This window comes from Lasioglossum baleicum, chromosome 5 (assembly GCF_051020765.1).
Source record: "Lasioglossum baleicum chromosome 5, iyLasBale1, whole genome shotgun sequence".
In the NCBI taxonomy this organism is placed as follows: domain Eukaryota; kingdom Metazoa; phylum Arthropoda; class Insecta; order Hymenoptera; family Halictidae; genus Lasioglossum; species Lasioglossum baleicum.
Window position 1 is genome coordinate 13,072,779 of NC_134933.1, and position 27,984 is coordinate 13,100,762.

At 40.2% G+C, this 27,984-nt stretch overlaps 1 protein-coding gene and 2 pseudogenes across 5 annotated transcripts; 2 read left to right on the plus strand and 1 right to left on the minus strand.

Annotated features, from left to right (window-relative positions):
* Nucleotides 1–211: 211 nt before the first annotated feature.
* Nucleotides 212–13,176, plus strand: LOC143209010 (glutamate receptor ionotropic, kainate 2). 5 transcript variants are annotated; one of them, XM_076424111.1, is made up of 17 exons: nucleotides 212–447; nucleotides 3,154–3,245; nucleotides 4,116–4,197; nucleotides 4,615–4,773; nucleotides 5,416–5,597; nucleotides 6,168–6,325; nucleotides 6,637–6,778; nucleotides 6,910–7,212; nucleotides 7,459–7,677; nucleotides 8,381–8,587; nucleotides 8,668–8,752; nucleotides 9,063–9,339; nucleotides 9,843–10,041; nucleotides 10,852–11,095; nucleotides 11,655–11,770; nucleotides 11,843–11,992; nucleotides 12,871–13,176. In XM_076424111.1, exons 3-17 carry the CDS (start codon nucleotides 4,125–4,127, stop codon nucleotides 13,051–13,053), a joined length of 2,697 nt encoding a protein of 898 aa, XP_076280226.1. In that variant the 5' UTR covers nucleotides 212–447; nucleotides 3,154–3,245; nucleotides 4,116–4,124; the 3' UTR covers nucleotides 13,054–13,176. The 5 variants fall into 5 exon arrangements, with proteins under 5 accessions (XP_076280226.1, XP_076280225.1, XP_076280228.1 ...); XM_076424110.1 differs by lacking the exon at nucleotides 3,154–3,245; XM_076424113.1 differs by lacking the exon at nucleotides 3,154–3,245 and having other exon boundaries at nucleotides 10,870–11,095.
* A 10,391-nt stretch (nucleotides 13,177–23,567) lies between these two features.
* On the minus strand, nucleotides 23,568–23,687 carry LOC143209223 (5S ribosomal RNA; annotated as a pseudogene).
* A 261-nt stretch (nucleotides 23,688–23,948) lies between these two features.
* On the plus strand, nucleotides 23,949–24,068 carry LOC143209222 (5S ribosomal RNA; annotated as a pseudogene).
* The last annotated feature ends 3,916 nt before the right edge of the window (nucleotides 24,069–27,984 follow it).

A 27,984-nucleotide genomic window follows, 5' to 3' on the forward strand; every position in this document is an offset into this window, starting at 1 on the left:
TAATTAAAAGAAAAATACAATTTTTATTTGGCTCCCGTGTCCTGCAGTCGATGCAAACATTTTTTATTTTGCATAGAGATCCGCAGTCTAATAATTAATGTTCGAGGAACGTAATTATTCGTCAAACGGCATGTGAGGAAACGAAGAAAAATGGTAAATGAATGAGAAGCGTTGTACATACGAAACCTTTCGGACAATCCGCGTGTCGTGGAAAAAGCTCCGATGGTGGATCTAACAATAAGTCGGGTCTCGAGTCCGGGGTGCCCGCCATATTACAGTGTACAAATGAATCCAAGAGGTTTGGAAGGGAGAGCCGCGTGTGCGCAGTGAAAATCCACTCGGGAAGTGGCGTTCGGAATTAGAGTGCATGCCGCGACGTTCGTTCAGAAAAGCACGTTTATCAAACTTCTGTTCCAGGTAACGAGCCGTGTGTAATTGCAATTTTAGGTAAGTTCCTCCTCCTTTAACGCTCGACGCACGGACGCTCGCTTTGTTACCATTTAACGCTCGCTATCGTGCTCCTAACTCTCCAGCATGGAACGAGAAACATTTTTACGGGTATGCTCCTTCCAAGTCCTGCAAAAACATACACAGCTCCTCCGTTTGTTAACGAGTTGCATCTGTCCACGCCCTGTGTATGTGAAAATGATAATTAACACAAAAGAATAATCTAAAAATCGTTCTCCCGGTTATAAATTACACGAATGAATTCACTCTTAAAAGATTCGGACAAGAATAAGTTGATTGAGAGTAAATGTGGACACAGCGAATAGCCCGAGGTCTTCTAGAAAAATCGAGCTAGCGTTCCGACGAAGACAGTCCGCCTATTTAAAACCTGTAGGAGCTGACTGATTTTTGTTATACTTATTAGCCAAGTCGATAATAAGTTCAGGACAGAGTGCAATTCATTGGAACGTCCAATGAGAACGTAGATAGCAAAGTCGGTTCGAAACGGTGCGAAGGTTTGTTGGGTTCCGAGAATGTGTTGGCGGAACTTTAGTGTTTCGAATCGATGGAATTCACTGGAGATTGGAAGCGTGGTGCACGCAAGGTTTTTTTCGTAGAAACATAAAATTAAACAAGGGGCCGATAGATGGTCGGCAGCTTGGTCAGTAGGCGTCGTTAATTGCAGTTCAGCGGTAACTATGTCACAGAGCTTACAGGCGACAAGCGCCACTGGCGACGACGCTCGCCGTCTAAATATATCGTGCTCGTTACGCGCACTCCAACGTTTTCGTGTGTTTTTTAAGCCGTCGCGCGTTCGAATATGGCACGTTGACACCGAACACGCGGCCGGATTTCCGTCGTCGACGATCCTCTCCGTGAACGGCGGTGCGGGAAGCGCGGAAATCGCGTCCCGTGAAAGAGTCGCGTCGAGTGTGCGGCCGATGGATGAATGAATGAATGAAAAAGGACGCGTGTCCCAGAATGCGTGCGTTTGGCAAGGTGACAGTTCGCCTCCGCGAAACACTGAATGCAGTCGGGATATTCGCGCAGTTTGCTCCCCGCTGACCGCCGCCGCACTGTCGGACGAATATACGAAAACCCGCGTCATTTACTAAAATTTTATTTATATATGCTTGCTCTATTGCATCTTGACAAGTGTCATTCACAGAACGCAAGTCGAAAAAATTTTTTTTATGGGCTTTATAGAAGAAGAAAAAAATTCTATGTTCATATTATATTACGTTTATATTACAATTAACGTGAATTGAAAGGGAAAAAAACTGTGACGAATTTTTTCTTTATATATAATGTCGTATAAAAATGGGCTGCATAGATTTTTTCCTTTGGTATTCTGTGAGAGAAATTCATTGCGATCACATCCGACGGGACCCGACTGCGGCCGGCATTTGGATTTGAGAAAGTGGCGGGAACCTCCGAAAAACTGTAGATATTAAAAATACATCCTGTTTTTAGCGAATTTTCTAAATAAAGGAGTAATTTTTTCTCTATTTCCAATAAATCCAATTTTTTACTTCAGATTCGTATTCTATACGACTGAGAACATGGAGATTTAGAACCTCAGGGCGATAAAAAAATGAGGGATGCTAAACGCGGGTCTAGCATTCCGATACAATCGTCCCACTGTGCGTCGTTTGTCACAACGCGTCCCGATGCAACGCGATGCAACGCAACACGCCGCGAGCAGAACGAGCGCAGCACACGCCGGCAATCGTCACTACCAAAATTATCCTGTCATGCCGCGGCGGAACGAAATCTCCGCGCATCTATCGGCGCTGCCAAAATGTCAATTGAACGGGCGACGTTTGATAGCTGGTTTTTCGGTGCACTCGGTCCGTTTAGAATGCAATGACGGCTCCTTTCCGCTCCATTGTACGCGCCGCGAATTGTTCTGTGCGCCGGGTCTTGACAGGATTGATTATTCTTGTTTCGCGAAATTCTCTTTCCGATTAAATTGCTTACTTTCGACTGTTTATGTTTTATACCATTTTTGCGCAAGTTTGTCCCATATAAACCTCGCCGATCGATTGGATTAATCGCAAGGTAATATAAGTTAGGAGTCTCGCTAATATCAACGCTGGATTCAAGATTGGATTCGCTAGAATTCATAATCAATATTCTAGTTATTGGATTGCATGATTTTCAGTACAGTTCGTATATCAGTCATGCATGAATGGAATATATTATTCGAAGATGATCACCATTGCGTGGATGCTCTATGATTGTTTGGAGAATGAATATCATTATTTTATATCTACCCTTATACTCGGTACGATATCTTTAATATTGAAGTACTTTTACTGATTAGGAATCTGGAAGGTCTAAAGTATTGTTCTACTAGATGAAACTTGTGAATCAAAGATTTTTAAAAATTTATTCTAAAATATATAGTCTAAAAAACATATAGAATATCTTTTCTTGTCTTGCATATATTAAATAGAAGACAATATATCCCAGAAACGACTAAATCGTGTTTATCTCGGCCCCACGACAGATCCAATAAAACACTTTGATTCTATTTTAACGAAAACGGAACGTCGACTTCATTAACAAGCTCGTTTCCGATCCCCACGCCGGATATGTTATTTTTACTCACGGTATGCTTCCTTCTCTCCTGGTACAAACGTCCGTGCTCAGTCGTCCAGAAAAGAAGGAGATCGAACGAATTTTCTCTCTCCTTCCCACTAGGAAAGGAGCAGAAAAAGAAGCTGATGAAGAAGTTGGTTTGAGGATGCCGATGGAGAATTTGACAAGTCCGAAGTCCCCTTCGATAGCTTCAAGTAAATAACGAGACTCAATATTGGAGGATTGATTTTAGACGGGTCTAAATATTTACGCGTGCCGAGAATTCGAGCATGTATGCTTCCCGTTCGGTTTACACAACGTCGCACTGTTAAGTGTTCGTTTGAATCCCAGCAGCCTGTTTGAACGGCTTACACTGAATACGCGTGCACGAGATCTTATTACAAACAAATCTGCGCCAGACTTTCAGCTTATGCTTGATGGCTCGCCGATTTTAACAAGTCGCTTCTTTCCTCGATAATAATCGACACTATAACCCATATTTCACGAATTCAACACTGAGTTGAATTATAGTAAACTACAGTTTAAACTACAGTTACTCGAATTAATATTCGGACGCTCTAAAAAAGACGATAACTTTTTTAATATTGTACTGTAATGTTTGAACTTTTTAGCTAGAGCAATTAGTTTACTACAGGATATGAAAAGAAATTTTTTCAAAAATTGCAATTAGTCGGAATTGTAGAGAAAATACTAAAAGTTGCATTTCGCAACTTTTTTATGTGGGCCTATATTGAAAATATAGTACTTTTTAAATTTTCGATATTTTCGGCCCACATAAAAAAGTTGTGAAATGCAACTTTTAGTATTTTTTCTACAATTCCGATCAGTTGCAATTTTTGAAAAACTTTCTCTTCACATCTTGTAGTGAACTAATTGCTCTAGCTAAAAAGTTCAAACATTACAGTACAATATTAAAAAAGTTATCGTCTTTTTTAGAGCGTCCGAATATTAATTCGAGTAACTGTATGTATTCCTAAAAAACATTTGTCAGAAAAATATCGGGACACTTTATTGGTTCAAATTATAAAATAAAAGTTATACCTTTTGTTGCTTTATATACATAGAATGATTATATGATGCTGGTCAAGTGTCTCCCATTCGTCTTCATATCGTGTGCCCTGGGATTTCCCAAGAAGGTTTTCATAGGTAAGACTTTTTACTAATTATCAAAAAATTAAATATAAAATATATAAATTATTCATTTTTTGAAACGAGAGAATAATTACCATATTGAACAAAATTTTATGCGATTATTGCATTTTTAAAGTACCTTTATGTAAAATATAGAATGTAATAAGTAGATTGCGGATCTTTATGCATTTATAGCTTATGAAAATTTTCAAGAAATGCTACAATATAAAATTCGATAGAATTTAGTGACATTTTTATTTGTTTCGGATCTACAAAGGCTGTTCCCTTTAAAAATAGAATTTTATTTCATGCCACATTCTTCAAATTTGTCTATAAAAATTGAAAATTGCATAAACATCCGCAGTCTAATAATGAAGAATGGCATACCTGTCTTCACTGCGAAGATGTAGATGTGTACATGATACATTTCAGGAGGGCTATTTGACAATGGCGACGAGATGAAACGAGCCTTCGAGACGTCCGTGCAAACGATCAACAAAGAACGACACGGAAACCCGGAATTCGCGAATGTGTTTCTCGGCGCGGAATCCAACGACGTCGAAACAGATCCATATGGCGTGGCGGCCAAAGGTATACCTACATCGGGATTGGCTACATGCAGGGTTCAGTAGAATTCGAAGAAAAAATATTTCGAATGCTACTTAAAATATATTCCATACTTTAAATAAAATGACATTTATATTTTAATAATCTGAAATATGTAATCTTGCGTAATACATACCTAAAACATTTCTTGGCAACGACAATCGTACTCGGAATGAAATGGTTTTAGAATGAAAGAAATCATAGCAGTTGGAGATACACATTTATTTTTAGTTCAAGTATGGCTATTGGCGTAAAATTTTCACCGTTCAGGTTACCGTTTCACGAACACAGAATCAACCTATAAGAAAATTATGTTACATGGATTTTGGGAAGTAGTTGTTAAATAATTTTGATTTCCTCCCTTAATAATTCTGAAGCATAGAAAACAGCATATCGATATTAACAGTCTTCAACTGTTTTATATTTGTTTCAATTTCCCCATAAATGCATAAAAGTCTTCAGTCTAATAAGGATTTCAAAACTATTTTAAGTTGCCTGTATGTATGGTGTCTGCTGTTTGAAATAACATTTTACCCAGCACTGGCCGCAGTATACGTTCATAGATTGCGTTTTGATTTGTTCGCCGTTGGAACGATTTCAATTGGATTGACTTGTTGACATGTTCAGTTTGTGAATTGATGGGGACTGGAGTGGCCGGGATTTTCGGACCCCAGAATAGTATCTGTTCGGATCATGTGCAGAGTATATGCGACTCCATGGAAATGCCACATATTTATGCGAGGTGGGAACCCGTGCAAACTCGAGGAAGAGGAATAAACTTGTACCCCCACGCTGAAACACTGTCTAGGGTGCGTAGAAGCTAAGGTAGCATAAAACACGATGCTGGAAATATTTATTGTATCATTCAACTACCCGTATGAAGTCTCAGAGATTGCATGAAATTATCAAAAGGAATTAAACCAGTGATTAATTAAATGTGTGTGTTACAAACAAAATTTTCATGCCTATAATCAATTATTTCAGCATCTTCACAATTTCTATATATAAAAAGGGACCTTATTGCTGTTACTTTAAACCATTTTTATCCAAGAATATTTTCAGATAAACATGTTTAACGAGAAAATACGTGGGTCATTGTTTCCGTCAAAATAAACCGAATACTGTATTGAGATAAATTGTGCGTATTACATTCATGTGAGAATGATACAAAAATATCTTCATGCTGCATCGTGATTTTATGAATACATTCTGAAATTAATTTCAGTTTCGTACATATTATGATTGTTAATTAGTGATTGAAGTTCGCAAAGAATTAATACACGCTTTCTTTTCTATATTATATGCGGTTTCATTAATTAATGAATAGAAAGGTATCGAGCTCATATTTTCCCAGGATAACAAGTTATAGACATTTTCAGGTTTTCGATCTGTTGATCACCGAATTTGAATGGAAATCGTTTGGCATATTGTACGAGAACACGGACAGCTTGTTACGCGTTCATCGTTTGTTGGAACGTGTGGATGCACGTGGGCGCGGGGCCTTTTTGTATCATTTAGGAAATGGTCCCAATTACAGGTACGCCTATTAGTGATAATACTAAGTGTCGATTAATTGACGAAACGTTATACAGGATTTCCCAAAAATTTTTGGGACCGCCTGTATAAATTATGAAATGATTAAGGAATTACGAACAAGAACTGCTGTCGAATGAGATTGAATTGATCGTTTGACTTTTCATGAATATGCATAGATAAAAATATTTGAAATGTTAAATAGATCCATAGTGTAACAATGACTCTGTCGATTCCGTTTTTACCCGGCTATAATCGATATTCTCGAAGGGAGAGAATAATTAATCATACAATGGTGCATCAAATTTTCTGCAGGAAGGTGATGCGAGAGATAAAAGATGCGGAAATCGAGAACATTGTGATTGATTGTTCAATCGAAATTCTTGCAGAGGTGCTGAAACAGGCGCAGCAAGTTGGCATTATGTCGGAGAAGAACAGAGTCATAGTGACTTCTCTGGTAAAATGCTTCACTATTCGACGAATACGTACAAACGAATTTCAAATATAACTATACCAACGATTAATCGACTATTTTGCTTCAGGCTTTTCAGCAAGCCTGCAGATAACTCATCGATTCTATTGTTTCAGGATCTTCAAACGATAGATCTCGAACCGTATCAATTTTCCGGGGTTAATTTCACCGGGGTTCGACTGATAGATCCTGAGAACCCTCTGGTATCAGGCATCGTGGAAATGCACAAGAATGAATGGGCTTTAGATGATGCGTCTCAGTTACGCGTTGAGCCTGCTCTCATGTACGACGCGGTGCAACTTTTCGCGAGAGCCTTCAAGCGTTTAAAGGACGCTATTAAGGGCGACGTGAAACAATTATCCTGCAACGGCAGTTTAAGCTGGGAGCATGGCTACAGTCTCACCAACTTTATGCGTCTCGTAAGTTCGTTGGTAATCATTATTTATATCGCCGCAATGAATTAGCACCCGCGACATTCTCCTCGGATCTCTTTAAGCATAAAAATCTCGTACGATGCCCTCGTCTAGAAAGATTAAAGATGAAAAGATGTTGCTGGTGCAATTTGAGTGTGATGTTGCGGTAATAAAATTAATTATTGTTGCCATTGACATTGTATTGCGGGAGTGTATGTATACCCAGGTAATTCTCGATGATTACACTTACAGAGCGAAATGGAAGGTTTGACCGGTTTGATTAAGTTCGACACGGCTGGGTTCCGCAGCGATTTCCAGTTGGACGTGGTGCGCGTGACGGAAGACGGCTTGAAGAAGATCGGAATGTGGAACAGCACGAACAGCGTCGAATGGGTGACGGAAACTCGTCCTCCGAACTCAGACCACGAACTCAGTTTGCAGAATAAAACGTTCATCGTCTTGATAGCCATCGTACGTGCCACAATGAAATTTAACCCTTTGGTTGCCACGGACGAGATATCTCGCGCCCCGATATTTCCTGATAAACGCCTTTCGCGAGATATCTCGTCACCTAGCACCAATATTTTCACATTATAGACAAATATGTTTTATACGTAACTATATTCTGATTTGTAAAAGGTAGAAATTAATGAAATCTTTATCTCGAGTAAAATGACCGAACAGAACAGAACATATTTCGTCTATAATGTCAAACCACTGGTGCTAAGTGGCGAGATATCTCGCCAAAGGCGTTTATCGAGAAGTATCGGGTCGCGAGATATCTCGTCCGTGGCAACCAAAGGGTTAAAACATCTTCCCACATTCTTCGTCCTTTATAAGGACAGGTTTACCTTCGAAAAGTATAACACCAGTTCGAAACCTGATACTTCAGGTGAACATTGTCGCGGTGGAAAATGTTCATATTTTTCTTAGTTAGAATGAAACCAGAACGAATCGTGGCGTTGATAAAGAACCCTAGAAAATCGAGATAGTTTAATTAATGCAATAGAAACTTGAAAGTTAAAATTTGTCATGGGAATTGCTCACTTAATCCTTTTGCATCCTAGAAAGCCTAATAAAATGTATTTTACTTTATCATTACTTATTGTACTACGTACGAAACTGATGATCTGATTTTTTAAGCATTATGAATGATTTATGCTACCTATTGCAGAGCCATCCTTACGGCATGCTGAAGAAATCCGCGGATATGATGACCGGAAATGACCGTTACGAAGGATTCGGAATCGATATCATTCAGGAGCTCAGCAAGCAACTCGGCTTTAATTACACATTCGAAGTGCAAGCTGATAACGCGTACGGATCCTATTCGAAGAAGACGAAAAAATGGAATGGGATGCTCGCAAGAATTATGGCTGGTGTATGTTACAATATCGATGTAAAGGCATGCTACAGTTGTGAGAGCATTGAAATGCAATATCCAATAATGTTCTGTTGCAGGAGGCCGATCTGGCCATTACCGATCTGACAATTACCGCGGAACGAGAGAGTGCGGTCGATTTTACGATGCCTTTTATGAATTTAGGTAGGAAGACATATTCGAAAATACTGGTTATATTCAGCATCTTCCAACGTAATTATAGGCTTAAGATCGCTAATGCTTTATACAGGGTGATCGGTAACAACAACCGCAAAGGAAAAAATGTCGAATAAAATTCTTCACGTTGTGATCCGTTTTCGAGAAAGTCGACTTTGAAAATCCATCAGGTTGATTCGTGATTTTCTCGAAAACGAAGTCTCGTATGAACAAATTTTATTATTAATTTACATTGACGATGGTGTTTTAGAATTTGTAAAAATGTAATCACCTCAAGCAGTGAAACTTTATGCTTCAGGAATAAGTATTCTGTATCGAAAGCCGCAGAAGACACCGCCTAGTCTCTTCTCGTTTTTGTCGCCATTTTCCGCTGGGGTCTGGTGTTATTTGATGGGAGCTTACGTATCTGTCTCACTGCTGCTGTTCGTGATCGGCAGACTCTGTCCTGCTGAGTGGAACAACCCTTATCCATGTATAGAGGAGCCAGAAGAGTTGGAGAATCAATTCACTTTCAAGAATTCCCTGTGGTTCACGATCGGTAGTATTATGCAGCAAGGTTCCGAAATAGCACCCATGTGAGTTCATTTTCCTAATGCTAATGTTTCGTTCGCACTACAATGAGTCTTGAACGAAGAATTTTGATTTACACTCCCGCTCATAAGTCTTAGGATAGTGATCATATTAGGTTGGCAACTAAGTTCACGGCCTCCATATTTTCTCAAACAGTCATTTATATATATTTTCTAAGCACGAGTATTTTATATAAAATTAATCGCAAAACTCAGAGCTTTCCAATGATATAATGGTGATGATACAAAATGGTCACTGAATGAGGTGGTTATAATGATACAATAAAAGAATTACGAAACGAAAGGTCGCGAATTTAGTTGCCAACTTAATATTTTTGTATTGAACTCCGTAAAAATGAAATGATCGTTGAATGCGAACAAATTTTTCCTTGTTCAAAGGTTTACATGTCAAGGAAAGGATACTGCACTCATATATCAAAAATCTTACCAAGAAGTAAGAAGATATTTATATTTTCTTTTCATCGCAATTTCACCTTTCTGGTTTCCAGTGGACTGTCAACGCGGATGATGGCTACTTCCTGGTGGTTCTTCTGCCTGATCATGGTATCTTCGTACACTGCCAATTTGGCGGCTTTTTTGACAGTCGAAACATTGGTATCGCCATTTAACAACGTCGAAGAGCTGGCCAAGAAGAAAACGATCAAGTACGGCGCTAAAGATGATGGAGCCACCTACGGATTCTTCAAAGTATGTTGATACATTGACTACAAATTATAAAGTTAAAAATTATACATTTTATTATACAATATAGTTTATCGAGGGACTATCGATCAACGCCCAACGTAAAGATTTCAGGAGATTAACTTAGTTGTTAGTAGTAACGAATTTTACAGGCCCATTACAGCACCCGATGTACTTTTCAAATGTAAGAGATATATTTGCGAGTTTTAATTAGTTGCTGGTTTAGTAAAGCCAGAGTAGAACATGTGAATTTAAAAAGAAAGTATTAATACAAACGCTTTATTTAACCCAGATTTATTAACCACCCCTGGAAAGTTTTCTTGCTAATGGATCATGTGAGACGCTACAGAGAATATTCCTCAAAACACAAAAAATCAATTAACGCCCTCCCAAAAAGTTGAAACTATTAAATCATTCTAAAAATTCGGTCGTCCTTGCAGGTGAAATTTCAGCATTGAAAATTATTTTTCTTCAAATTGGAAATTTTCTGCAGCGACATTTTTCGAAAGCCAATAACGACAGATTTTTAGGAGTGACTTAATATTTTCTTTAAAAACGTTACCCTACATTTGGATAGTTTTAATCGTACAGTAATTAGTAATCACACACATTTGTAATTAAAATATGTATAACAGAAAACTAATCTTTCGATGCTGTGTCATACCCTCCTCGTAGTCAGTCATAGATTTAACTTAGGACGCAGCACTTAGTTTCTTGATCCCTCTACTAACCGAATATTAGTGTCACACATAATTCCTCTTGTGAATTAGGCATATGAAAGTTGGTGTCTGTCTTTCTAATTCAGTTTTTTTAAAGAGTTATGCTCATTCCAAGGAATCCAGCTACCCGACGTACCGGGAGATGTTCGCATACATGAAAGCCAACAAAAAAGAGGTCCTGACGGGGGACAACGACGCTGGTGTGAAGAAGGTCCTGACGGAAGACTATGCTTTCTTGATGGAGTCCAGCTCGATCGAGTACATCACCGAGAGATACTGCAACGTAACGCAGGTCGGTGGACTCCTGGACGCAAAGAGTTATGGGATCGCAATGAAAAAATGTAAGTTAATTACGTTAGTTAGTAACAAAACTTCTAAAAGACAGTAGTTCTTTTCTTCCCCTCTGTTGCTGTCTTTTTTATTGTTTAAAGTGGAAGGAGTTTTACAGATGCATAAAATCTTCAATCTAATAATAACTTGACCGTTTCCACTCGGTTGTTCCCTCTGAGGAACCACTAAAAATTGTTGTACTATTATTCAAAACATTGTTTAGGTATTGTATGCGGTATTATACCAATTTCATATCCATAAAATTTCAAAAATCATACGGAATGGAAATATTCTAGATCGGAGGAAATGTTTAAATCTCCAGTTAAAATAGCTCCGAGTGGAAAGGGTTAAACCATTGAAACACAAGTTGTACATCTTATCCAATGAATAATAATATGTATCGTTGCAATCAGAAAAAAAACATTGAACAGAATGTTACACAGTTCCTGTTAACACCTTATGCTTTACAGTCCCGTTAAGATAATCTCGAACAATTATAGATTTAAAATTATTAAGACACTCACAGCAAATATACATCTTTTACTGACCCTTTCGATAATTGAATTGCAGATTCTCCTCATCGCCATTCGTTAAACACTGCCGTGTTGAGGCTGCAGCAGAGTGGTTTGATCACAGAGCTGAAGAAAAAATGGTGGACGCAGAAACGAGGAGGAGGAAAATGTCGGGTATGTAGGCGGACCGGGAAAATTCCGAATGAACATAAATACATCATTAATTAATCGCGAAACATTTTATAGGAGGATGGCGGCGGTAGTCAAGCCGAAGAACTGGGTCTTGATAACGTAGGAGGCGTCTTCTTAGTATTGAGCGTGGGCGTCGCGTCGAGCTTCTTTTACACTCTATTAGAGCTTCTTTGGGATGTTGCTGTCACATCCAGACGTGAAAACGTAAGTGTGTTGCGTGTTTGACTCTCTAGTATCGATAAATTATGACGAGCATGCCTCGATCTTAATTTATTAATTAAAGTTTCGTTGCTTTGTACCGTTCCAGGCTAAAATGTCCTCTATTTTATGAAACCTCGAGAATGCTTTTTTACCATGTAATTTCTAACCATGCAAACGAATGATAATAGTATACATGCAATACTGTTTACACGATATTTTTTATAACGTTTATATCATACAGTTTGGCTGGTGATTATTAGACCGCGGATCTTTATGCATTTATATCAAAATTGAGTAGATGAAATCGAAAATTGTTGAAAAATTTTCATACTCGAAGATGTCAATACAGGGTGTGGCCGGACGGATGGTACAACCGAGTAGGGGGTGATACTACATGTAAAAATAAGTCGAAAAAAAAGGAATAACATTTTTTCGTTTGACGCTTCGTTCTCGAGAAATTCGAGTTTGAAAATGCAGCGAATACACGTCTGACGCGTCTGACCATGATCATCCAAATCTACTTTGTGCATATACTAAAGCACGCGAACCTAGCGTAACTTTAAACTCGATTTTCTCGAAAACGAAGCGTCAAACGAAAAAATGTTATTCCTTTTTTCGACTTATGTTTACATGTAGTATCACCCCCTGCTCGGTTGTACCACCCGTTCGGCCACACCCTGCATACAATTCCTTCTCTATTAAAATCATTAAAGGAAGAAATAACATTCAATTTAGTTTCTACTTTTTGCAATCGACGCAGACAATTTTTATTTTGCATAAAACACACGTCACCGATTCCGATGATCTTAAACTATGTCGTCAAGGTCGTGTGTGTCCTCAAGATAGAAGTTCCTGTGGTGACGTGTATTATTGTTTCACAGGTTTCGTTCATACAAGAACTGCTGACTGAGCTGAAGTTCATTATAAAGTTTAACAGCGAGCCGAAACCGGTGCGAAGAAGAAAAGGATCTTCGAACAGAAGCAGAGAAGATAGTACAAGAGGTTGCACACCTCCTTACGGTTTCATACCTGTGATTAGAACGTCGAGCTCTGACGACAAGTGAAACTGACAAAGCAATCACGTGACACGAGCGGCAACCATTAACATTAAAAAAAGTACGATGTTTTTTCGCAGAATACGACTGGCGCAGGTGTAAATAAAATTCATCCATCTCGAATTTAAATAAGCATTTCAATTTGCTGGTTGCGACCACACCCAACTTTCCCATTGCGTGACAGTCAACTTCCCATCATTGGTCACGCACAATTGAGCGTGTGAGAAGGTCTGAAACATCTGTTCTGCACTGGCATGCAATTTCCTTTCCACGACATTCTGAGAACACCCGGTTACAGCGTCTCTCAAATTACCGAACAAAAGCATACGACCGAGCTGTACATATCAATGCATTTGTATCTAGTTAATTACGAGACGTACAGGAAGTGGGAGCAGTGTAAAATATAGTATAACAGTGTAATACAAAAATAACAATATAAAAGAAATATAGACTTTATGTTGACAAGATCAATTCAAGGGTATACGTTGAGAAGTATATATATTATAACATAGCGGACGATTTACTTACATTAAAGCATACATTTTAGGTAAAACGTGTGTGCGAAAAACATACAATTACTTTATAAATAGACTCTGAAACACAGCGCTCTTTATAATGAAGAAATTAGGGCTACGCTATCTTGTAGAAGGTACCAGAATCATTATGCGCCATAAAACCAATTTCTAGACACCATTTCCCTCGTTCAGGACCTTTTCCAATATCCTGCAATAATAATTTACAGAATTCTGTGATGGTCACCAAAATGGTTTTTACCCCCCTACATCGACGATTCGTCACGCTGCAGGGCATTTCGAATTGAACTATAAAAAGTTCGTTTTGTCCTTGCGACGGTGTAAAACGGCGTCGTAAAAGGAATTTCACGATCGCGTAGGCATTCTGGTTTTTCCGGTTTCAGCTGTGTGTGAACGCGGGGTATCGTCAATTTTCTTCGCTCCGAAAAGGCAAAAAGGATATCGATTCTGCGCGGACTAAAATCTGTCCAGCGAATCACCGCTGGAGGACGTCCCATAGATGCCCAATCAGTTCATTTATCGAGGACATTCTTTCATTCACCCTCTCGCTCCAAGGTGCACGCGATGCAACGGCTTAATTGCACTCGTATCTGATTCGTTTATCCTGGTAGAGTGCTGCTATCTCCTACGAGCTGTTGAAGCGTCTGCGACTCTCATCGGTAAGGTAGCGGCCGAATCTGTTTCTCAATCGTCGATACGAACCTGGTGTTCGGTCACACTGATGTGTCCTAGTGTGAAAATAAATCTGATATCAAATTGATATTTCCGTGATAGATTTTCTGGACCGCGAACGCCGGTTTACCGTTTCCGAGGCTCTTTTACCATCGGAGTATAGGGATAGATCATAGCGCTTATTACGGTGAGAACTGAAACTCGAATACATTTAACCCGCGCTTCCTGAACCCTTATCACGATTTGCCATGCCTAAATCGCACAGTGGGACAAGTGCCTGATCTAGCTGGAAAAAGTCATGACTAGACTGCGGATCTTTATGCAAAATAACACTTTTCTTCGTCAATTACAAGAGAGAGATTCTGGAGCCAAATAAAAATTTATTACTTTCTCTAATACTGTTAACAGGGCAAAAGTAACGTGTCGAGATTCTTAGACTCTTTTCATGTTTTTACCGTCTAAAATTGCGGCTGTTCAGTTTGTGTAATGAATGCATAAAATCCGCAGTCTAGTCATGACACTTGAATAAGATATTCCGACATCTCGAAAGACTGCTTAGTTGAAAGAGATAGACGTAGTTTCGATGCAATAAACTATTAATCCTCTTGAAGGATTTGACGCCGAGGGACAGCCAGTCCGTCACACTCCGGATTTCCGGGGATCTTAAACTCGTGAGAAACTCCTGCGAGATCACTGGAGGCACCTCGTGAACTTTTGATTACCCAGAGATCCTGCTGCACGTACGTCAGAATTTTGGAAGTTTCGACAAATAAACTTTAGAGCATTGAGAATGACACCAGTGCATCTGACGTATTGACGTAAATTCGGATCAACCAGAACAAGTATTTCAACTTTATAGCTATTATACAGTCTGCCCCAGAATCCTAAATCGGAGTATGTGATAGTACTTGAGAAAATAATCCAAAGATATTGAATAACAAAATTCGTGAATAACAAAATGCATCTTAAACAATCATAATAGATTTAATCAGATGCAGCACAAAAAAATGATTTACTGAAGATGCATTAGAAGAAAGGTTCGTTTCTAGAGCATGAAAGTAAATAAGAAGGTTGTACGATATTCAGGACATGATCGTGATTTACGTAACGAAATTCCGAGTTCTTTCACGTCGCATGAAATCCTCTGTCTAAATGGAAACCCATAAACTAGCGTGAAACGCTCCCGGATATACGTTCGAGCAGAACTATCATACAAACGGTTGTAATAAAATGACAATTTACATCTTACGTTCGGTATGAACGCATTACGTATCCACCGCGTTCTCAGCGAGTATGACAGACATTTTTAGAGCACCGGCTTTTATAGCGGCTCTGCACTTTCACACAATATTCTTTGCACATTTACCGACTGTGATTTAATTCCTACGTTGACAGTAATATTCGGCAAATTACCATTCCCTCACTCTGAATACTCAGTAAGTCACGCGTGTCTCGTAATTAACAGAATCACTTCGATAATTCCCAGCAGGGCCGATAATCCGAACCGCTGTCCGGTAATTAATTACAAAGACTTATTGGTGATTTAATCGAACGATAATCAGAATAGCTGCGCGCTAATCGGATTACAGATTGGTTAAGCTCTGCGGCGGAGCAAGCAACACCGACCTGAAATTCTGCGAGGCGAAGCGCAAATGGTTAAGAACCCGATCGACCGTAATTCTTCTTTCGCCACAACTGCAACTGTTGGCGCGCGTTCCACATTCGCCGCGAAAAATTCCAATGGCACCGGCGACACTTATCGCCGTGACATTTCCATGTGGGATGCATTAAAAGGTCGGCCGACGCGACTGGCTCCTGTAAAAATGGAGGCGTCGCGTAACGCTTTTAAAACACTGCTCGGTCCAACTGCGACAAACTACAGGGTGTCCCTTTGAGTCTCTTATTTTCGACTTTTGAATTGCTTTTACGGCGCCCCCAGGGTTGTTCCAAATAATTTTTAACCCCTTCCCCTACAATATCGGGTCTGTTTAATTTCTAAGTGTCTAATAAATATATGTGTCTATGCTACTAATTTCCTTTAAACCGAAATAAACTTCTAATACATAGAATATATAAACATACAACACATATAAATTTTCTCCTTTTTAGAAAATTGTAGGAAGTACAAAAAAGTTCTAATCACTAAAACCGTAAAATAAATGGTAGGGCAAGGGGTTGAAAGTTATGGTTTTCAAGAAAATTGAGAAAAATGTCGGGCCACAATCCAAACATTTTTTCTGAAATTTCAAAATTAAAGTAAATTCGAATTAGCGTCCCGCGAATATATAGCGATGATTTCAGAGATTCGTGTTTCCGGTCATTGACGCTTGGCAAACAAAACTCGGAGATACCCGTCTCCGGTCCTAAAAGTGTTTTCATAGAGATTCGTGTTTCCGGTCATTAACGGTTGGTAAACGAAAGACGGAGGTTCTCGTTCTCGAGAACCGCAAATTATGTGATCAAAACTGGTCAAACTGTTTTTAGAATTCCCTAGTGAACGTAACTCTTGCGCATCATCAACGTTACACTCGGATCGGTCTACATTCTTCGGTCCCCATCCCACGGTCGCCGAAAGCCGCGTTTAATGGCCCGCGAGTTTACGAGGTTGCGGTCGGAATCGATGACACAGACACTCAGGAATCCCGGATTGCCGAGAGAGCCGGGGCTCGGGACCTTCTATGCCTGTCGAGCCGCGCCGACCTGAACAGCGTCGTCGGCCCACCTTTATAGACGCACCTTCCAGGCGCCTATTCAAAGGTACCATCGAACGCACACCTCGTGGGTGGGGATGCTTGCAGTCTCGCAAGTAGAGATGGGATCAAGTATATTGCAAGTGCCGCCCCACTAACTTTACGGCTGTACGTAGTATTGGGAAGAGGTTTGACTAATGGTGGGGACCTTGAGGATCTCGGAGGGGAACAAATTGGAACTCCCTGATATAGGGCAGCGACGAACACGGTAGGGGCCCCTCAAACTCCTGCTTCTCCCACCAATCTCTCTTTCATACAGCGGATGATGGGGGATAGTGGGTCCTATGCTCGGGAAGGTTTTAAAAAATTCATTTTTTACAAGCACAATTTGCAACAAAAATATCTGGAAAAATTCTGTAAAATGCGCCTTGGGATCCAAAATATGTCACATTATTTTCAGAATTTTAGAACGCAGCAGAGGCCGGAAAATGCACGGAAAAGCGTAAAATCTAATTTACCCTTTAACTATCCTCGCGGGAAAGCCAGAGGGTTGAAATTTTACTCGGAGGTGTTTTTCTTGGTCAACTTTCGAATGGTTCGATAGCCATTGAAAAACCTCTAAGGGCAGTTTTGACCATCATAACACATTACCGACCGGTGATTATTATATAATATTGAAAAATCTATGGTACATGGCTAAACACTTTTTAATGGAACCTTCAATAGCAACACAATTTTCATTGTGAACTATCAAGTCACTCTCAATATCGTCATCTAATAATTTCATTTAAGATTGCAATGTAAAAGAAAATTTCTATGCTTTCTTTTGGTACAGCACAATTATTGAATAACCTATTAATAGGCTTCCAGTAGATAAAGAGATAATCGGCTAGGCCATTTCGTTCGAATTGGTCACTACAGCCTGCATCACACGCTCGTAAATGTTATGAATGCCTAAAAGCTGCAGGCTGCTTATGAGTATGTAATAGTTGAAACATGTAGAACGAAACTCGCGCCCTGAAATTGATTCAGATTCGTGAGCAAGTATTAAACTTGATCCCATCCCTACTAGCGAGGTAGTATTAAAAGGCCATTAAACGGCCGGACATGACATGTGGCTTTGTGCGTATGCCCGCGACCCTCGCCGCAAACGAATCTACCCCTTTCCCCCTCATCTACTTGCCGCCCGTACTAATAAAACCATATGAAATAACCGGGGCAAGATCTCGCCTTGCTGTTTTCAAGAGCGTTATGAATAGACCGAAGATGTTTATGCATTTATGTCAAATAAGCATACATAAAACGCCATCGAATGCGTTAGCCATAAAATATAAATTACAATTAAATTGAATATTGTTTGTGCGTCAGCGTTAACGTATTGCAGTCATTCGGAGAGAATGTAATCTTCTGATCAGCTCCACTTCTTCGGGTCTACGGCGCGATATGAAAAGTGATCTTTCAAATAATTACTTCCTACGGTAAATAAACGTACAGTGCTAAACAAAAGACACTACTATACATATTTATATTTTTCCTATATTTAAAAGTGGAAAAAGTACGCTTTTTAGTTTAGATAAGATAATTTAGTTTAGTTTAGATTTCAGGAAACACCATGTATACTTGCCGTGGCGTTTAACAAAAAATGTCGTCTAACAACAACAAAATAAATTATATGTGTCGCGCACACCGATCCGGCTGGAATGTCGCGCGGGGTGTAAATATCTGGTCCGCGCGTCTGCTTTTAGTAACCGGGCCTCTCGTTCGCATTGGGGACGTAGATATACAGGGTGAGTCACCTATCGTTTTCACCTCAAATATCTTTGTTGTTTTCAGAGATACATTAAATGTCTTGAAGACAAAGATGAATGAAAAAAATTTGTTCTTATGTCCTCACCTTCATGTTTTAAAATGGAACCATCCTTTTATAAACATCAACACTGATAGTCCCTTTCATTACGAATTCAGTGACTATAATTACTCAAGGTCACTCAAGATCACGGACAGAAAAAACGTATAAAACTAAAATATGGAAGCAGAATACCTGTATTTCATAAATGTTCGAAATGATGGCCGTCTACGTCGATACATGCCTGTAAACAGGCTCTGAGGAAATGTCCGCGACCTTGAATGACATTGTGTAATTATATTCACTGAATTCGTAACGAAAGGGACTATCATTGTAGGTGTTTAAAACAATTACATAAAAACAAAATTTTCTGAGGTATCGGATGAGCCCCATTTTACCATTCAACTTTGTCCTCGAAACATTTAATGTATCTTTGCAAACAACAAAGATATTTGAGGTGAAAACGTTAGGTGACTCACCCCGTATAACTAGATTATCCGGTTTTTTATTGTCCGGTTATTTTAGATGATTTCGGTCGTGTTCCCGAGGGTAATGGCGGCCGTTCGAACCGGGCGTCATCGGTTCTGAAAAGCTCATCGCATTAGGCGGCTGAATTTAACGGCGAACCCCGAGAAAACGAAATCTCGGAACTTGGTCGACGGAGGGAACGGGAGACTTTCGAGAACGGGAGAAGTGCAATAAAGGAGCGAATCAACGGCCTCGTAAAGCTATTCGCGCGTACCGAATAGAATATTAAAGCTTTATTAGCGTAGTTACGTTAAGCATCGTCCTATTCGTCATGTTTCATACCGTTCGAACGTGATGGCTCGAAACAAAAAACGACTTCGGTAAGTACGCAGATAATCGCGGGTTTGTCATCGCGTCCCGCGGAGAATGCATTAAAGTTGCTGCGGAAACGAAAGGTATCGGAGCCCGGCGGCTATAAGCGCGCGAAAGAATTTCCACGAAAATGCCCTATAAAATGTATCCTTAATCATAGCTAACTACAGTAATTGCCAACAAATTTGTAACATGCCGCCTTCGAACTCAAATGTAATGGACATTGATAAGTAGCATCTTGTATTCCTTCGACAGAAATACGAGTTACCCTGAACTGTTGAGCCGGGATCTTCAAGTTCCCATGAAGCTTTTTTTTTTTTAAAAAAGTGACGATCCGAACACGTTTATTCAGAGCAGAATGTTTGTGGTGGTACTTGTTCTCACTACCATGATGAATATATGTGAATTGTTTTACAGTTTTTTTATATGATTATTCGCACATTTCTACAGTCAATACTTTCAAGTATTTACACATTATAGATTAATTGTACAATTTTTACGAAAATTCTCATATAAACTGACAGCATAAATTTGTTAATAATGATTCTAACAATTAAGCCTTGAATTTTTCTACCCAACAATTACAATTAATAACAACCGGGTAATGTTCAGAACTGAAAACACGCGTAAAAGCAATGGTATGCTTAAATTTTGAATAGACATTTTGAAACGAAAGGATAGTTTCGAAAAAATGATTCGTGTAAGACCATATTTCTTAGATACGAACCTTTTTAAAGGACTGGGAAGCAGTAATGAAGGATAGACATAAACATGTACAAAAAGAAACTGATTTTCTTAGAAGTGAATGGATCTTTTGCACGCCGAGATGATCATCAGACAGATATTTAATCACCATAAGAAACAGACCAACCAACCAGTTCAAATTTATTAGTCGACAATATAAAATTCACATAAACTTACAAGACCGCTCATTCGGGGAACACAGATCTCCGCAAAAAACGCCCACTCGACGATTCACTTAGCTCTCGCGTTTAAAATCATTAAATCATAGGTTCTGTTCGTCGTTACATGACACCCTGTATACTTTCCTTATGTCGTTAGATTTTACGACTCGCGTCTTGCAACGGTAAACGGTTGCACAGTATACCGACGCGACGCCTCGTTGACGCCTCCTTCCCTTAAACCTTTCAGCATAGAATGTTGTGGTGGTCGTAGTCAATCCGAAACAAAGATGCGTGGCAGCGTGATCAACTCATATTGAGATCAGAATTCGCGTTCGCTTATACAGTGGCTCGAAAAACATTTGGTTATTCATTTTCGAATTTTCGGAACAGTGTTTACATGCAGTCGATCATGAAAATGTTGGAACAAAGTAATTTTGGATACTAGGCTGTGCATTTAGAATGGAATATAACCATTTACTACAAACGAATCAAATTTTATTTCGTTTAAAAAGAAAATGTTTAAAATTTTTTAGCAAATGAACTGCTGGCTCGACCGCCCGGACCACGGTGCCTTGAAGAAGGCAGATTTTTGTCAAGTGGCAGCGTTCATTGGCAATTCATGTAGCAATGTTCTCGTATTCTCGTGGCAGCAGAAGTGGCGTGACGGATAACAAATTCGAGCGAGCGGGACGCATATTTCAAGCCACGGAAAGAGGGACGAGAAGGAAGAGAGGTCTGGAAGGTTGAAACAAGATTAAGTGGCACGCAGTCGTGGACAATACGACGTGCGTCGTATAGTCGCGAGTGTAGCCTGTCATGTTGTCACTGGTGTTTCTGTCCCACGTTTGAACTGAATAAATCGAACGCGCGAAAAATAAGTCCGAAGAGATTTCCCCTGTACTGTCACCGAACCGGAATCCATCTATAATTCCTGTGTCAAGTTCTCCGCTGCACTCTCTGTTTCCGGGATGATGCATTGACCGCATACGGAAGCGATTATTCATTTTGTCATTCTCGGACGAACGGGGCTCGTGATACTCCTCCGGTACTAGTTATTTAACTCTTGTACTGTATCTTCGTTTTGCTTTCGACTCGAATCCGTCTGCGTTCGAAACGACTAATAGTTTATTTTAAACGGAGTCTATAACATTTCAAGTCGGCAATGTAGTTTTAACCCTTAGCACTCGAGTGGTGACTCTGAGGCACAACTAAAAATTGCTGTACCATTATCTAAAATATTGTTTACACTATTAAATATGTCGATATGTAATCGATTACTAAACGTTTAGGTATTGTATGAGGTATTACACCAATTTCATATCCATAAAATGAAAAAAATCATAGGAAATATTCTAGCTAGCAAGAAATGTTTAATTTTCGAGTTGAAATAGCTCCGAGTGCAAAGGGTTAATGTGACGTGTCCGAGAATGCAGCTGATGGAGCTCTGCTGGCCGGTGCAAACGCGCTAACCGCATTAGAAATTTCCCGCGAAGTGCTCGAACAATCCTAACCAGAGTACATCGTGTTAGGCGACTGGTCGCGTTAAGTTGACCGACCGACGCGGCGACGAGTTTCGCGCGTTAAATCCCGATCGGCTCTAACGGTGCAAGCACCCACGTGCGATTAATGCGAGCGATTTAGCAAGAGAACTCGCGGCGATGCGTCAGACGTCGCTGCATGACGGATGCACGCGGTGCGGCTGGCGTGCAGAACGTTGCTTTCGCGTTATATAGCCGGCGAGGAACGCGAATGTAAATGTCTGCCCGTCGGGGATCGAGTCGATCGCAGCTGATCCACGGACTGGTAACAAGTCGTGAAAACTTGCGTTACTCCGGGCAGACTGTTTCCGTTCGACCATCGTGCTGGATAGTCTAACGCTGGGCACCAATAAATATTATATATTGCCGCATTCCGCTAGATTCCCACCGGTTAGGTTCTCGTAGACCGCCATGGTAGGTCAAATCGGATCTCACGCACGGACTCCTCCTGCGATTCGTCGAGTCTGGACCTCCTCGAGCTATTCCTGTACAATTTCTTCAGTTACACTTAGGGTTGCCAGATCTTCTATATTTGATATGAGTCTTTTATATTTGAACTTGATCTCCTATATCATATTTGAATAGCATATAATTTTCAAAAATCTTTGTTTGAATGTAGAAAAGTTTAAAATGTGCTGTGTACCTCTTTTACTTAAACTCCTATATTTTCAGCCTAGCTCATATATACATAATTGCAGTTTTCACTACTTCTTCTATATTTGGATAAAAAACATTTTTGGCAACCCTAGTTACACTGTTCAACAGCCAAAAAACGTTTCGATTCTCACTATGCGATTCTTATAGTATTTTTCGCGCTGATTTCGAATGTCGCCTTACTTTTTCTCCTAGACGCACAGTGTTTGAGAAATTTGAGTTTGAAGAAAAAACATATTTTTCGCGCTGATTCCGAATCTGCCCTTACTTTTTCTCCTAGACGCACAGTGTTTGAGAAATTTGAGTTTGAAGAAAAGACATATTTTTCAACTTTGAACAAATATTGTGATGTTATTATTAAAGATATTGAATTGTTCTTCACAGCAAAAGATTCTGTAGACTTTCCCGAACACAGTGATATCCAATATTAATACATTATGATTGTTTAAACGTGTTTAAACAATCATTAAAGACCGGGAGACACCACTTTTGCACCAATTTTTGAGTATGTTTTTGAATTTATCTCAAAAAATAAGGGTCCAGCGGAAAATCGAACTGTACCACGTGATAGAGCAGATTTTTATCTTGAGAAACCACCCTTTCAAGTTTGCCACGTCGACGTTTTTTTCGAACCAGAAAACAAAATATCTTCGTCCGACTATCGCAGTTGTTCGACGGAATACGTCGCGGCTCGGCCGTTACCACTTGCACGCTGATGGTGACTGTAGAAACTTTTATTTTGGTTACTGGAACTAATCGCTCCGAAATACAAAAAATTTCGTACATAAATACTAACAATGGTACCTTTTTTAAATTTTTAATAGTGGGTAGATATAAAAAAAGAAAGCCAACAACACGCGGTGTTCCCAGGCGGTCACCCATCCAAGTACTGACCACGCTCAGCGCTGTTTAACTTCGATGATCGGACGAGAATCGGTTTATTGCAACGCGAAATGGTCGTTGGCGATTATAAAGACATAACTAATTCGTAAAGTGGAGTCTCCTTGTTCTTCCGTATACTTTACAATCAACCCTTGAACACAATGTAGGTCAAATTTTCGGCGAATTAAAGATTTTACACTTACGGACGACAGTTTTCTTACGATATATGCTTTCTAAGTGTACATGTAACAATTTTAATACGCCGAAAATGTAACCGGCATTTTGTTCAAGAGTTAATTGGACAAGGAGACTCCACTTTACGAATTAGTTATGTTGTAATAAACGCCAACGACCATTTCGCGTTGCAATAAACCGATTCTCGTCCGATCATCGAAGTTAAACAGCGCTGAGCGTGGTCAGTACTTGGATGGGTGACCGCCTGGGAACACCACGTGTTGTTGGCTCTCTTTTTTTATTTCTACCCACTATTAAAAATTTAAACAAGGTGCCCTTGTTAGCTTTACGAAATTTTTTGTATTTCGGAGCAATTAGTTCTAGTAACCAAAATAAAAGTTTCTACAGTCGTCATCAGCGTGCAAGTGGTAACGGCCGAGCCGCGACGTATTCTGTCGAACGATTGCAATAGTCGGACGAAGATATTTTGTTTTCTGGTTCTAAAAAAACGTTGACGTGGCAAACTTCAAAGGGTGGTTTCTCAAGATAAAAGTCTGCTCTATCACGTGGTATAGTTCGATTTTCCTCTAGACTCTTATTTTTTGAGATAAATTCAAAAATATCTTCAAAAATTGGTGCAAAAGTGGTGTCTCGCCGTCTTTAATGATTGTTTAAACATGTTTAATCGTGTTAGTCTGTCTCTTTGTAAAAGTCAAGAGGAACTCACAATTCAAAAAATGAGTAAGTGAAATGTTAGTTACATCGATGCCCAAAGTTACACGGACACAGAGGGTTAAAAAGGTTATTCCGTTTTAGAGGGTGGACGGAGACTTTCCCGACAGACTGTACGAGTTCCAATTAGAAATAGCGGTTTCGGTAGCCGAAGCAAACCGGGCTTGAGAAATCCTCGACGCTGGTAATCCCTCCGCCGCCGAACGGTCGAGCCCAGAGACCGGGGCCTGAGTAAGCCGATCGCTGGGTTCGCTGATCGGCGTGGATCCTCTAGCGCTAGATCCGAGAGCCGCGCGTCATTTCCGTAATGTAATTCTCAATAAACAAAGTTCCCCGTGGGGAAAACTTGGCGAACGGGCGTTCATTACACTCGAGCGACACGAACGGTCGCGTTCGAATGGCTGGCAGACACGAGAGGTAGATCCAGAGAGAGAGAGAGAGAGAGGATCTAGCAGCCGAACACCTCGGGAAACGAGATTGAACCGTGAACCGCTCTTCACGGTATAATCTCGTTTAAGCGGGAACCCGGCTTGGGTGTCGGTCGAGTCTGCATACCGAAGTTTTCGCGAAGGAAAACGATCAGGCGTCTCTCCCGACTATTTATAGTTCGCGGAACAGGGAAAGTTCGATGCGTGAGAACATGGCGTAACAGGGGATCGGGACGATGCGATGGTCGAATGCTTTTTCCTGCTGGATAGAAGCCAGTAGATTATCCCTGTCTACGGCTGCGATGAGACGGTAGTCGTGGCCCCGAACCCGGCAGAGTAAGGCACACACGTAATTGACCATAACTCAAGGAAATGAAGCGGCGAACGGTACCGAACATCTATATTCTGCCGCTGCTCGAACATCGGGCAAGTTAACCTTCGGCCTGGATGCGCTGCGCCGAGCTGCGCCGGCGACCATGCAGAATACGCTTCGCTAGTCGAGTACGAGCAATACTCTTCGGGAATCGCGCACTTCGTACACGACCGATCACGATTACCTCTTCCAACGAACGCGGATGCTGCCTCCGAACAATACCCACGGAATCGTGCCCCGAGAGACGTTTGATAGATGGAATTATGGCGACCCCCTTACTTTCCGCGAGCTTGATCCTGATGCTCTCGCGTGACTTTCTGCATGATCTTCCGACAAATCGGATTTTTCGAAATCGATAATGAGATTATTGTCCAGCTCGAACAGCGGGAGTATTGTGAGTGCTCTTCTTGTGTGTTGTTGAATCACGTAGCTAGTACTGGAAGGGTTGTCTCTTCTAGGTAACTACTTTGTACATAAGAATAAACGTTTTCATAATTATGCAGAATGAAAAACCAGTTCAAAGAGAACAAATTTGATTCAATAGATTGGTTTACTTGTATAACATAGGAGTTCCCTGTAGTGGAGAATTCATTTAATATTAGTCGGTAAAGAGTCATTAGAGGTAGCGGTGAGCGTTGGAGGTTTGATTAAATTTAATAGCATTTAAAGCTTCCGCGTAATCCAATGTTATTACTGTAGGGATTCCAATAATCCTTAGTGGTTCTGAAAGAGTCTCAATACCAATTCCTACATCCCGGTGGTCTCGTAAACCCATTAAAAGGATTAGAATAGTCATTGCGTCGATAACCTTTTTCCCATTTCTAGGGAAGCTTCGCTGACCAAAGTCTCGAATTACTCTTAAAATAGTTTTAAAATCATACAATTATTTATTTACTGTTCATTTATCGATGCTACATTTTGACTACTTCTCACAATCGTATAATATTAATATTAATAATCGTATTGAATATTAGCCGGGTGCGAGCGTCACCAATACCAAAAAGAATTTTTACACGAGATAGCAACGCCGAGCCAATGTCAACGAAACCGGTTCAGTTTATGCTGGATCGTTGCAGCTGCTTAATCATCCCGTGATGATCGAGAACATCGTTTGGCAGGACCCACTTCGTGATACGTGACGGTGGATGTTTCAATTTGTAATCGGGAACATCTACATTCATTATATGCGACTACGGGCCGCGCGTTACAGCCTCTTGGTGGCGCCCGATGATGAGATATTAATCATTCCCGATTTAATGCAGGACCGCTACCGAACCAGTTCCGCAGGGGCGAAAGGACGTGTTGCGAGATTATTTCGTGTGAGCTTTAGCAAACTAAAAAGAACACCGTGTCGCGTATTAATCAGGTCTTCGCACCGGTACGATTACAGACAGCCAAGGATAAACACTTGGTCAAAAATATATGCTCCGAATGAAACACGTAATTTATTAAGTCATTTATTATGTCCGATTTCGTGGCTGAACGTTGCACCAGATTGCTCCAGGAATTGGATCACTGAACGCAATCAACCTGTACAAATTTCTTCTTCAGAACTTCGACCAAGGAAAAGATATAATTTAATAACGTACGAATCACAATGTTGGTAGAGTTTTTAGTTTCAATAATTTTGTGCTAATCTATCTCGATTTAAGTCGTCATTGAAATTCCTATTACCTCAAATGAATTAATATCATTTTTATTTCAAAATAACGCTGTAAAAAAAGTCATATGGGTCTGAATAGAAAACTTAAAACATTGCTTGGTCCGATGTTAAAAAAAAATTTATTCCATTTTTAGAAGTGTCCAAATACTTTTGTCGACCAGTGTATATTTGGTTGAAACGTTCGGTGACTCACCCTGTATACATACACATATCGAGTAATGGCTGGACAGTCGATAGCGAGCACGATTAACGGGATAGCAAGAGAGCACTCGCAGACCAAATTGGGTATCGTACACGCGTAGGAGTTTCGAAGAAATGGCGTCGTGGACTTGCGAGTCCTCGTCTGGCTGCACTCGTCTCGCGGTTTTACAACGCGAATCGTTCCATCCCGCGTCTGCTGCCCCCGCTGCCCACCTTCTTCAACGTGGTCATCGCATTCCGCGCTAATTGCGAAATGCGACCGCGTCTCTGACGGTGGAAAGTGAATTTACATAGCTCCGAGTCAGCCTGGAGAACATCACCTTGAACGGACGAGGGTGGCCAAGGCATACTAGATATTCTATAATACTATGCTCCACGAAAAATGAATACTGATACTTCTTTCAGCTAACTTCTAGATGTTGCTAAACTCTCAGACCCATTTTCGTTTGCTGAAACAATTTGCTAAGATGCTTTGGATATGAGAGAAAGCTGTTTGCTTCCATTCGGATTCCCGTTCTGATATTGACTTATCTTTAGCCCCTTTTAATAGATTATCCATGTATAACGTGTTGGCTGTACTTCGGACGTTTACGACTTCTTTAGCTGTCTCATCAGCCGTTTCATTACCAGCAATTTCACCATAACGAGAGGCCATATTGATTTCACTTTCCTCTTCTGTTCATAATTATGGCGTTTATTTCTAAACTGGTGATATGATACTTTTAGGAGCCACTGTACTAGTGTTTTACCATCCACATAGAATTCATTCCTCGGTGCGTGGGTCGTGGGAAACGAGCGTTCGTTTGCGT